The following is a 13232-nucleotide window of genomic DNA, read 5'->3' as shown; positions in this document are numbered from 1 at the left end:
ATAATCTACGACGAACTATATCCCCGCAACTTCGACATCGTGGCGTTGCAGGAACTTTGTTGGACTGGACAGAAAATGTTGAAAAGAGGGCATCGAGCGGCTACCTTCTACCAAAGCTGTGGCACCACCAATAAACTGGGAACAGGATTTATAGTGTTGGGCATGATGCGACAACGTGTGATCGGGTGGCAGCCAATCAACGCAAGGATGTGCATGTTGAGAGTTAATGGCCGTTTCTTCAACTACAGAAGCATCAACGTCCACTGCCCACTTGAAGGGAGACCTGATGACGAGAAAGAAGCGTTCTACGCGTTGCTCGCGTGACGTGAAAATCGTTGTCGGCGACATGAACGCACAGGCAGGAAGGGAGGAAATGTACAGACCGGTAATCGGGCGAAACAGCCTGCATGTCGTACGGAATGATAACGGCCAGCGATGCGTAAATTTTGCAGCCTCCTGTGGTATGGTAGTCCGAAGCACCTTCTTCCCCGCAAAGCCACCTGGAGATCACCCGACCATCAAACAGAAAACCAAATTGACTACGTTCTAATTGACGGTAAATTCTTCTCGGATATAAGCAATGCCCGCACATACCGCAGTGCAAATATAGATTCGGATCACTACTTAGTCGCTGTATGCATGCGCTCAAAACTTTCGACGGTTATTACCAAGCGTCGAAGTGGTACGCCGCGGCTCAACATCGAGTAGCTGCGTAACGTCGAAGTGGCTCTAAACTACGCGCAGCAGCTAGCAGTGATCCTACCAACGGAAGAGCAGCTTGGCGCAGCTACACTTGAAAATGGCTGGAGGGTCATCTGTTTGGGGCTCCGCAGTGCCTCAAACGGGGGATTTCTTTCTCGCAAGAAAGAACACACGGGTTTTCACTTCAAACACTTTATTTACTTCACTTGGCGTTGTCCAAGCCACGCCAACGCTTGTAAGTACACTTCACCTTTTACTTTAACTTTACACTACTTGACCGTTAGCCGGGTCAAATGATACTGTTTCTTAGTACGCAGAAACGCATCTGCTTAAATAGTGCTCAAAAATGTTGCACGACATAAATTCGAATCTTCTGGAACAATCCGGAAATCTGGTGTCACTGCAACTCACGCGGTCGGCTCTCTGCGCATGATGACGGCGATGATGATGATGACGCTGAGTTCCCGACGGTGGCGGTGGCGGCAACGCGCGTGTTCACTCACGAGCGCGTGTTTACATCGATGAGTGGCGATGATGGTGGTGCCGGCGGCGGGTGAGCAACTTGCTGCTGATGATGGTGCTCCCGCGTTTGACGTTTTCCATCTTCTCTTGCGTGATAGGGGAAAGTGGGGCACATTTGCCACCGGAGCGTACTTGTCGGTAGCGAACATGCACCCCCGGGCTGGAAGTCATCTGAAGCACTGCAATGTGGATTGCAGTTGTCTTCGATCGGTAGAATGGAGAGTTTGGAAATCGCTCGTCGGTATGTTGTTCCGTTAATCCTCACGTCGACAGCTCGGATCACTCCTTTGCGATGACTGGGATGCAGCACATAGATCCGCTTGCACTGCTCGTTGGCTTCCTTGCGATGAATTTCATCCGCTAGCGTCTCATGCTGGATAACCTTCAGGATGAGTTCCAGAGAATCTCGTAACTCTGGAATCGTTGGACGATGACTGGTAACGCGCTGTGAGGCGTTCTTTAGTCGGCAGTTCCGAATAAATCGCTGAACTAGAGCAGTCACACGCTGTAGTTTACGAAATGAGCTGTACTTTGAAAATAGAGGCAGCTCATTTTGGTTGATTTCGGATGCAGTGACGATCGGTGTTGCTCGTATCTCCAAGATAGCATAGTCAGGAAGGTCTGCTGGAATCTCCACATCGTAATCTGCACATTGAAGAAACTTGGGCTCAGTCCACCACAACTCGCCGGTACGCAGTGCTTCTGGCAGCCGTCCTCGCGTGATGACGTCATCCGGGTGTTCCTTCGTTGAAACGTACCTCCATTTTACATTCGACGAGCCTGTGAGCAGCTGTATTTTCTCAATACGGATCCGCACGAAGGCCTGCAGGGATACCAATGGTTTCTTCGGCTTGGCTATGTTGATAACCGGGGAAAGGAAGTCAATCACGTCGAAGAGCTTCCTGATTTCGGGTAGTACAGATCGCTTGGTCGGAGGTTTCAAGTAGTCGGTAAAATGATTCGCGTCGAATGCAACCTCATCCCTCAGTCGACTCCAAGGCATACCCAGAGTTTTCATGACTCCGTCACAGCCGTAACTGAGATTTACCAATTCCTCACGATCTGATTCAGGGATGCGTTCAAGCAGCTTCGTAGCGTTGGAGCTCCACTTATGGACAGGGAACCCCGCGGATTTCAGCATTCCAATAAGCTGGGTCTGGCATTCGATGGCTTCAGCTACGGTATCAGCTCCGTCGACGTAGCAATCTTCTCGGATGATGTTCGCAGCGATAGGGAAGGAATCGGCCTCGTCGATACTCAGCTGCAACAAACACCATGTCGCGAGGAATGGAGCGCACGCTGTTCCATACGTCACCGTTGTTAACTCCAGTACCCGAAGAGGTTGCGCAGGATCATCTCGCCAGAAAATCCTTTGGAAGCACGAATGGGCTGGAACTACCTTGATCTGCCGACACATCTTCGAAATATCAGCCGTGAAAACAAAGAATTGCTTAAAGAAGCGAACGAGGATGACGAAGATGTCGTTCTGCACTGTTGCTCCCACCAGAAGAGCTTGATTGAGAGCAACGTCAGATGGCGAAGCCTTGGCTGATGCATCGAACACCACACGAAGCTTTGTATTGGAGCTCGATGGACGAAGTACCGCATGATGGGGCATGTAGTACCGGGGTTGACTCGGTGCATTGCAATCCTCGATGATCTCTCGGCAGTGTCCCAGGGCTTCGTAGTCGTCGATGAACTTGCTGTACTGGAGTTTGAGAGCAGGATCCTTCTTCATCCACCTTTCCAGGGAAAAGAAGCGACGCAGGACTAACTCTCGGTTGTGCTTTAGCTGGGGAGGATATTCTCGGAAAGGCAGCGACACAACATATCTGCCATCCACGTCTCGATAGTGGGTATCCTGAAACTTCTTTTCGCATTTCTTTTGGTCCGTAGGTTGATCAGCATCGTTGACTTCTTCGACTTCCCAAAACCTTTGCATGGTCTCGGAGAGTGTGCTGGCTGTGGATACGTAGCACTGCTGATCGTTTTGCTTTTCCTCGACGTCACCAGCGACCACCCATCCAAACTGCGTCTCCTGGAGATCGGGCAAGTCGTCTCGCAGCTGGATTCTTCCCAATTTGAGCAGTCGGAGGAAATGGGATACGCCAAGCAGCATATCGATTTGGCCAGGCGTATTGAACTCGGGATCAGCCAGAAACGCGGATGTCGGAATCGGCCACTTCGATATATCCAGCTGGGTCGTGGGGATGACTCCTGTCACCTTGGGAATCACCAAGCATTCGACCATTGTTGAGAAGTCAGTGTACCTGGATTCGACTGCCACTGTCAACTTCTCATGAGCACAAGTCCTGGCTGCACCTACTCCCGTAATTGGTACAAGCGTTGGAGCCCGGTGTACCGCCAGACGATCTGCCATACTCCGTGAAATGAAGCTCATCTGCGATCCAGAATCCAGAAGCACACGACAGGGTACCTTCCTGTTGCAGAGGTCTCGCAAATTCACCAGAGCTGTCATGAGCATCACCGTCTTCTGTTCCAACGGTTGGTTGTTCGGAACAGCCGTGTTTGACGATGATCGAGAGGGTAACTGCGATGGCGACGCCGGTTGGTTCACTGGAGCTGTGCTTGCCTGCTGTACCGGTTGAGCGAGCTTCTCTGGTGATGGCCTCGGGATCTCATGCAGAAGCGTGTGGTGCCTTCGCTGGCACTCCGCACAAGTCTTCCTGGATGGGCACTTGGCGGATCGATGTCCTGGACTTAGGCAGTTGAAGCATAGGTTCAACTCCTTCACATTCTCTGTACGTTGCGTTGTTGTCCACTTGTTGAACATAGGGCACTCGAAGTGGCGATGATCCTCGTTACACAGAAGACAACGCTGCAGCTTGCTCGTCGGGGTTGCAGCATGCACTTTCTGGCTTGTAGACTTCGTGTTGGATGGCCTGAAGCTTCCTTCCTTCGTTGAAGATGCTTGGTGTTGACGGTTCTGAAATCGCTCCAACACCTGACACTCGTTCTGCAGGAATTGCATGGTCTTGCCGAAGTCAGGCAGCTTACCGTGCTCCTGGGTCCTCTCCCACAGCTGAAGTGTCTGGTCATCCAGTCGGGCCGTGATGATCTTTGTCAGCAAGAGACCAGACATCGCGTCGACCTTAACGCCTTGGTACTCTAGTCCTCCGATGTGCCGGTTGACCGCCTTGACCAGCTCCAGCAGGTCCTTGTGGTTCCTCTTCGAAATCGGCTTCAGCTCCAAGAGACCCGCCAGATGGGTGTCAACGATCACACGAGGATTTTCGAATTGGTCTTGAAGCTGCTTCCAGGTTTGCTGGAAGTTATTCTCCTGGATCATCTTTGCAGTAATCCATCCGGACGCTTCGCTGATCAGGGCCTTGTCCAGATGGTGCAGCTTCATGGCGTCGGATTCATTGCTGCGCACGACGATGTCCTCAAACATCGCTCGGAACTTCGGCCAATTCTCCACTTTCCCATCGAAGCTGGGAATCGGAGCTCGCAACGGTTGTTGCTGGATGATGACCTGAGGGTTGCCGGTTGCCATTGCAGGAGCACCACCAGCAGTCAGCTTCGTGGAGAGCCGCTCGAGTCGATCCGTCGCTTCGATATGCAGCATGTCGAAAGCTATCTGCATTTCACCCTGCTCTTCGAATTTGGACGGCGGTGTAGCATCCAGCACTTCTCGGTGAGCTGCTTCGTACTCCTGGTAGTGCAGCTCCAGCCTCTTCGCGAAGACCTTCAGCAGTGAAGGCGTGATCTTCGTCAGATCGTCCTCTGCTTCCTGCAGGGTTTGGTTGATCATTGTGACCTTCCTCTTGATTTGGCCACGGTGATAGATGAGGGTCTTGACGTCATCCATCTCTTCATCCTTCTTGCCCTTTTTCTTATTCTCCGATTTCGGTGTGTGATTCAGAGGCGACATCTCTCTTCGTCACACGCACTTCGTTTGGGTGGGGGGTACGACCGACGGTTGGTCGAAGTTCTCCTCTTCGGTGTCCTCGCAGGTTGTCACCGAAAGTGCCGATCTCCTCTGACCGACGGGGATCCTCGGCTGGTCGCCTTGTTGACCAGGGGAACGTCGCACTTGTGCCGATCTCCTCGCTGACCGGCAGAAAATCCTTCAGGGGAAGGGTCTCGTTTCCACTGATCGCTCCTCGATCAGCAGAAAGCTTCGCTGATACCGACCGACTCGTCGATCGGTAGAAATCCTCCGATGGGATGGTGTCTTTGCCGGCGGCAAAGTAGACACCGTTGGTGCCGATCGTCCACAGACCGGCAGAGATTCCTTAGCTGGTCGCTTCGTTGACCAGGGGAACTAATCACTGTACCGATCCCTTGTTGACCGGCGGTCTCCAGGGATAGGGTCCTGCTTCCACTGATTGTTCCTTAAATCAGCAGAAGGCCTCGCTGACACCGACCGCCTCGTCGATCGGTATAAGTCCTCCGATGGGATGGTGTCTTTGCCAGCGGCAAAGAAGACACCGTTGGTGCCGATCGTCCACAGACCGGCAGGGATTCCTCGACTGGTCGCCTCGATGACCAGGGGAACTACTCACTTGTGCCGATCTCCTTGTTGACCGGCGTTCTCCAGGGATAGGGTCCTGCTTCCACTGATTGCTCCTCAAATCAGCAGAAGGCCTCGACGGGTTGGTATCCTTGCCGGCGGCAAGGTGTCGTTGGCTCCGGTCGGCTCGCAGACCGGCAGGGGATCCTCGCTTCGATAAAGAACCGGGGACTGTAGGCCGGTTCCACTCCACGGGCGCTGAATCCGGTTCGGACGGACCAAATTGTTTGGGGCTCCGCAGTGCCTCAAACGGGGGATTTCTTTCTCGCAAGAAAGAACACACGGGTTTTCACTTCAAACACTTTATTTACTTCACTTGGCGTTGTCCAAGCCACGCCAACGCTTGTAAGTACACTTCACCTTTTACTTTAACTTTACACTACTTGACCGTTAGCCGGGTCAAATGATACTGTTTCTTAGTACGCAGAAACGCATCTGCTTAAATAGTGCTCAAAAATGTTGCACGACATAAATTCGAATCTTCTGGAACAATCCGGAAATCTGGTGTCACTGCAACTCACGCGGTCGGCTCTCTGCGCATGATGACGGCGATGATGATGATGACGCTGAGTTCCCGACGGTGGCGGTGGCGGCAACGCGCGTGTTCACTCACGAGCGCGTGTTTACATCGATGAGTGGCGATGATGGTGGTGCCGGCGGCGGGTGAGCAACTTGCTGCTGATGATGGTGCTCCCGCGTTTGACGTTTTCCATCTTCTCTTGCGTGATAGGGGAAAGTGGGGCACATTTGCCACCGGAGCGTACTTGTCGGTAGCGAACATCATCCGATCCGCCATAGATAGTAGGGTATCGCGCCACTTGGGCGGTGGCTTCTATATTCGTCTGTTTGCCACTATAACTCAGTCAATTTTGAACCAATTTACTTGAAATGTTGTACACGGGTAGATACCATACCTATCTCACCACATTTCAAAAGTTGTGTCAATTGGTTCAAATTTGACTGAGTTATAGTGGAAAACAGACGAATATAGAAGCCACCGCCCAAGTAGCGCGATTCCCTACTTCAACTGCAGCACTAGGCTTCGCGACTCCGAATCACAGAAACGACTGGTACGATGGCGAATGTGAACAGTTAAAAAAACGAGAAGAATGCAGAATGGGCGAGAATGCTGCAACACCGTACGAGGGCGAATAAGGCACGTTATAGACAGGCACGGAACAGGCAGAACTCAGTCTTCCGGATGAAGAAGCGCCAGCAGGAAGAACGAGATCGCGATGCGATGGAAGAGCTGTACCGCGCTAAGGAAACACGAAAGTTCTACGAGAAGCTGAACCACTCGCGCAGAGGCTTTGTGCCACAAGCCAACATGTGTCGAGATAATCACGGGAATATTCTCACGAGCGAGCGTGAAGTGGTCGAGAGGTGGCGGCAGCAATACGAAGAGCACCTCAATGGCGACGTTGCAAGCATCGAAGGTGGCGTGCTATCAGATCTAGGAGTATGTGTACAGGACGGAAGACGTCTGGCCCCCGACCTTCAAGAGATTAAGGAGGAGGTTGGCCGGTTGATAAACAACAAAGCCGCTGTAGCAGATCAACTACCAAGCGAGCTTCTACAATACGGTGGAGAAACACTGGTGAGAGCACTACACTGAGTCATTATCAAGATTTGGGAGGAGGAACTATTACCGGAGGAGTGGATGGAAGGCTTCGTGTGTCCCATCCACAAAAAGGGCGACAAGTTGGATTGCGGTAACTATCGCGCGATCACACTACTGAGCGCTGCCAACAAGGTACTCTCTCTAATTGTATGCCGCCGTCTATCACCGATTGCAAGAGAGTTCGTGGGGTGATATCAGGCTGGATTCATGGCTGAAGGCGCTACAACGGATCAGATGTTCGCCATCCGCCAGGTGTTGCAGAGACGCCGTGAATACAGCGTGCCCACGCATCACTTGTTCATCGATTTCAAATCGGTGTATGATACAATCGATCGAGAACAGCTATGGCAGATTATGCACGAATACGGATTCCCGGATAAACTGATACGATTGATCAAGGCGACGATAGATCGTGTGATGTGCGTAGTTCGAGTATCAGGGACACTCTCGAGTCCCTTCGAATCTCGCAGAGGGCTACGGCAAGGTGATGGTCTTTCGTGTTTGCTGTTCAACATTGCGTTAGAAGGTGTTATAATGAGAGCGGGGATAAACACGAGTGAAACGATTTTCACGAAGTCCGTTCAGCTGATTGGTTTCGCTGATGATATTGATAGTACAGCTCGTAAATTTGAGACGATGGCGGAAACAAAGACAAAGACATGATGGCAAAGGGCTCCAGGGAGGAATCTCCGCGCCCGCCACCCTGAATTTATATCGACGGTTATGAAATCGAGGCGGTTGAAGAATTCGTGTACTTGGGTTCACTGATGACCGCCGACAATGACACCAGCAGAGAAATTCAGAGACACATTGCGTCAGGAAATCGATCTTACCTTAGGTTTCGTAGAACTCAACGATCGAATAAAGTTCGCCGTAACATGAAGTTAACTATCTACAAAACGCTGATTAGACCGGTAGATCTCTATGGGCACGAAACATGAACTTTATGTGCAGAGCTGCAACGCGCCCTTGGAATTTTTGAACGGAAGGTGGTGCGTACCGTCTACGGCAGAGTGGGATTTGGAGAAGGACAGGATTTGGAGAAGACGAATGCACCTGGAGCTGCATCAGCTCGACTAAAATGGTTCTCGAGGGTCATCCGACCGGTACAAGAAGGCGTGGTGTGCAGCGAGCCAGGTGGGTTGATCAAGTGGAGGACGATCTGCGGACCCTACGCAGGGTGCGGAACTGGAAACAAACAGCCATGGACCGAGTGGAATGGAGACGGCTACTATGCACAGCAGAGGCCACTCAGGACTTAGCCTGGCCGGTAAGGTAAGTAAGTGTAAGCGTGCGCCAATATGATGTGCACCATGCCATCTGTGCCCCTTGTGCCCTTAAAATGGAATTAAAGAACTTAGAAAGGGAAAAAGTGAAACTTACCTGGGCTGGTACACCGGATTGTCGTCAATCAAAACGATTCATATATCCGGATGCTAATAGAACATTAAGGTTAATAAACCTGAATAAACATGATTTAAGTACTTTTACTGGGTTAATTACAGGTCACTGTCCTTGTAAATCTCACCTCAAAACAATTGGGAGAGTGCAAGATGATAAGTGCCGGTTTTGCAAATTAGTGAGCGAAAGCTCTGAGCATTTACTGTGCGAATGTGCTGCGCTTTATCGTAAGCGCTGCCAATACCTTGATAAGGGCCTGTTGGCACCGTGGGAAATATGGGTCTGCAATCCCAAAAGGATGCTGAATTTCATTAGAAATATAGTACCTGATTGGGACACACGCCAACTACTGGGAGGATAATCCCTTCTAAATAGGGACCAACACTTCCAGTACGGCAAAAACAAAGAGGATCACACCACAATAGATCAAATAAATGGTCGCAGTGGTATCATGTCCCCAACACAGGAAAAAAAAAAAAATGCCATCTCTGCTTGTCATCATCAGTGCTTCCTGAATGGAGGCTGTGGACGATGATTATGATGAAGTTGAAGAATCGGTCCTCGATCTCCAACCTGGCACATTCTTTCGTCGATCGTCAGCCGATCACGCACCTCTGCATATCGCCCATCATGATGAAAGTTGTTCCTAGCTAGCGTGTGATTCTACAGCTCTGGTAGATGGTACGATTACCTCTAGACCTAGGTGCTGCGAATAGAAACGATTTTATTATTCAAGTTAGCCAACACACACCTACACACTCCCGGCACACAGCTTGTAAACACGCACGAGCGTTCAATTTTCCTGCAACCACCTCTCTCAGTGCAGTTGTCAAACACGCCGTCGCGACGCTGTTCGGAAATGGTAAACATGATCAATCCACCATTATTCCAATTTTGTTCTCATATTCAAAGTTTATTATTTTCCATTCGCGATGGAAATTTTGATGGATAGTTGTTTCAAAATTAGATAAAATTGGCTCAAAACAATGTTTATCCTTCTCCTCGCTTTCCAACGGCTTGACAGCGGCAAATGGAGACATCGTGACAACAGGTTTGATTGTATCCGTAGCACCTAGATAACAATACTCTTCAATCAATCACACTGGTTCAACAATGTTTAACATAACCTCCATCTTCAATGTTTGGCTCCCAATGTTTGGCTCCCGCTGAGAGAGCATACTGAGTCAGTCCGCGACACTCAGCTCTAGACGTACGTACCATGGATCCAATCCGACACAGCTCCTGCAGCGCTACGATGTTGAACTGGTGGTCCTTCAGTAAATCGGCGTGTATGCGGGTTCTTCCGTTGAAGTTGAGAGATCGGCAGTTCGACTTTTCGTATTTCTTTTATGCTTACTTCCCTTTGCAAATATGTGTTATGGCTAACTGCAGGGCCGAAAACCGACCCCCCAAGGACAAGGGTGCACATTTGAGCTTAGTCGATTGTCGAGCTTAGATGTCGATCAGCCGCCCCTAACATGAGAAACCGTTGTTCAGGCTTGTAGAAACAGGCTACTCTACCCTGTCAACATAAATACAACTAAAGAACCCATCGGAGTTGGATATCCTCTCTTCGGCAAGCAGACCACCCTATTCTAGTTTCCCGGAAATAGGAATAGGAATTGCTGGGAAGAGGCAAATGACCTTTGGTGGGGCCTGCATTTTACTACACGCTAAAACTTCTCAGCACTAAAATGTGTAAGACCTACTCATAATTGCATAATTTCCAGACCACACAAAAATGTGTGACAGTTACGCATTCTCAAAAAACAGCTCGTACACTCGTCTAGATGCGAAATGTCGATTTTTTTTTGTTTTCCAAGGTCACTAGTAAACCTAGCTAGATTGGCGTACACAAATTTTTGCGAATTTAACGATTTTGCGGACACTGGAGCTGATTTTGTAAATGTGCAAGGGTTACACATTTTTGGTGTAGTCTGGAAATTATGCACTTTAGTGCTGAGCGGCCTTAGCGTGTATGTCCATTGTTCACCGTGCCGTATTTATTATCTAGCTACACACTTGAACACCATGCTGATTCAAATTTTTATTCCCTCTCGTTTGAAAGTAAAAGTTTTCCTCGAGTTTACTGAAAGCTAGAATATGTCTTTACTGAAAACTTACTTTAAAGGAAGCACAATCACAGCTCAAAATTATAAATGAGAAGACATAACCTAAGCACTTAGGCACGCAAACCCTTTATCCCCTTCCGTGCACGGTTGGGTACGTCAACGAAATGGCATGACGAAGCCGTTACCCCATCTAATGGGTAAACTTAGTTTGCAAAGGACGGATTGGATAAGTAGCCTCCGGCCGAACTTACCCATCACTTCAATTTCGAGCGACATTGGCGGTCTCAGTCTTCGGCAACAGAGAGATCTCGCCGTACTCTGTTCTGTATCTCTTCGCATATTCACTTTTATTAGCTTTTGTTTGGGCTTTTATATGGCATCATAAATTTTATTCAAAATCAAGCACGAGCGAGTGTGTGCCGTCAACGACGATGGCGCCACGGTACTCATGCGAGCCATGCGAAAAGAATTCTTCATCGGAGCATGGAGCGTTTGTTCACCCACCGCTCTTTTCAACAAGCATCATCACCACCGCACCGTCGCTGCGTATTCCATTATTGTGGAAAAAGGATGTTCGCTTCGGTATTCTTGGAACACTTTTCCTTCGGAAAGTTGTTAGGATCCGGAGGGGCGCGTATTCTCCGTGTTGGTATGCGCGAGAAGCGCCTCAATCTACCTCATAAAAATTACATCATACAGATGCTGAAATAAAACTCTGATCTCGAAATGTCTTCCTCTTTCGCTTGCTGTGTAGTAGGAGCGCACTCCCACGACAAACTTCAATCCATCCAGCAACAACAGCCCAACCGAACCGAACTGAACCGACCGACTTAGGATTCGCAGGAAATCCACGCCGCTGATTTACATTCTTCCCTGTTCGCTCGGTGCGTGTTGGTTTTTTTTGTGTGCACATTTCTCCGAACGCCATTATGCTTGGCAAAAATCAAATTATTTTGGAGGAATGATTTTCGGCATTAGCTTTCTACTACGCCTCGTCATCGTCGTCCGTCCGGGAGGCAAAGCTTCGGGGCGGTGTGGTGGAAGAATAAAGATAAGCCCCACGCAGCAGGTTGCCAGCCCAGCCAGCAACCGCTCTGGAACAGTGATGGTGCGTTCCTTCACAATCCAATTCAAACTTTGCGCGTAAGGAAGGCAGTAGCAGGTGTCCTTTTGCGTTGATTTCTTGCGTCTCGCTTCTGGAAGTGGTTGAGTATTCCATTCGGTTTTCCATTGTAACCGAATTTTGATAACATTCCCAATGATCTGCTGGGATGCTTGATTTTATTACATACTATTGACATTATTAAGGTACATTATTCATTGGATCTGCGTTGATATCGAAGTGTGAAGAGAACAAATTTTATACCCATGAATGAAATACAGTATTATGTACCAAGAAACGGCCGGAAACTATGAGCAACCTTAGGGAAGATCGGGTAATCAACCCCGGTGGGAACTTTGGTCGTAGGCTGACAGGGAAGGAGGGGGGGGGGGGTTTGCTTCGGCAAACCTGAGCGTCTGTTCTCCAGGAGGAGCGGCTCACATCAGCGTCTGATCCCCATGTTAGGGGCGGCTGATCTACGTCCGAGTGCCAGGGAAGGACTCTAAGCTCAACTGTGCACTATGGTCCTCCGGAAAGTAGGGGGTTGGTGTCAGGCCCTACGAGCCAGCCGTAAAAAACCATTGTAACGGAAAATCAGCAACAGAATAATACGAACCGAGACCAACGGCAACGACCCCAGTGAACAAAAAGGACTTGCGATTGGAAACTCGGTACGTGGAACTGGCGATCTCTCAACTCAACTCAAGCACCCGCATACTCGCCGATCTACTGAAGGACCGCGGGTTCGGCATCGTGGCGCTGCAGGAGGTGTGTTGGGCAGGTTTATCGACGTAAGGACCTATCGTACCACCAACATCGACTTCGACCACTATCTGGTGATGGCCAAACTGCGTTCAAAACCCTCCGTCATCAACAATGTACGGTACCGGCAACCGCCACGGTACAACCTAGAGCATCTGAAACAACCGGATGTCGCCTCAGCATACGCGCAGAATCTCGAGGCCGCGTACAGTGAAAGCAGCCATCAACGACGCAGGCGAGCGCACCATCGGGTACGTGGAACGGAATCGATGGAACGAATGGTTCGACAAAGAGTGCAGAACGGTTTTGGAGGAGAAGAACGCAGCGAGGGCGGTAATGCTGCAGCAAGAGACCCGACAGAACGTGAAACGTTACAAACAGAAGCGGAAACAGCAGACCCGCCTCTCTCGGGAGAAAAAGCGCCGCCTGGAAGAAGCGGAGTGTGACGAAATGGAACTGCTGTGCCGTTCCCAAGAAACACGAAAGTTCTATCAGATGCTCAACCCATCCCGC

At 49.9% G+C, this 13232-nt stretch overlaps 1 protein-coding gene across 1 annotated transcript; it reads right to left on the bottom strand.

The window, feature by feature from the left end:
- Positions 1-1201: 1201 nt before the first annotated feature.
- On the bottom strand, positions 1202-5119 carry LOC134289411 (uncharacterized). Its single transcript, XM_062855201.1, has one exon. It carries the CDS (start codon positions 5117-5119, stop codon positions 1202-1204), a length of 3918 nt encoding a protein of 1305 aa, XP_062711185.1.
- Between the last annotated feature and the right edge of the window lie 8113 nt (positions 5120-13232).

The sequence above is a fragment of the Aedes albopictus genome, chromosome 1 (genome assembly GCF_035046485.1).
Source record: "Aedes albopictus strain Foshan chromosome 1, AalbF5, whole genome shotgun sequence".
Lineage (NCBI taxonomy): Eukaryota > Metazoa > Arthropoda > Insecta > Diptera > Culicidae > Aedes > Aedes albopictus.
Note: the sequence above shows the minus strand (reverse complement) of the source record. Positions and strands in the feature narration are given on the sequence as shown.

What these genes read in the sequence shown, in the direction of transcription:
- LOC134289411 (XM_062855201.1), bottom strand. Translation starts at nt 5,119, where the DNA reads ATGTCGCCTCTGAATCACACACCGAAATCGGAGAATAAGAAAAAGGGC.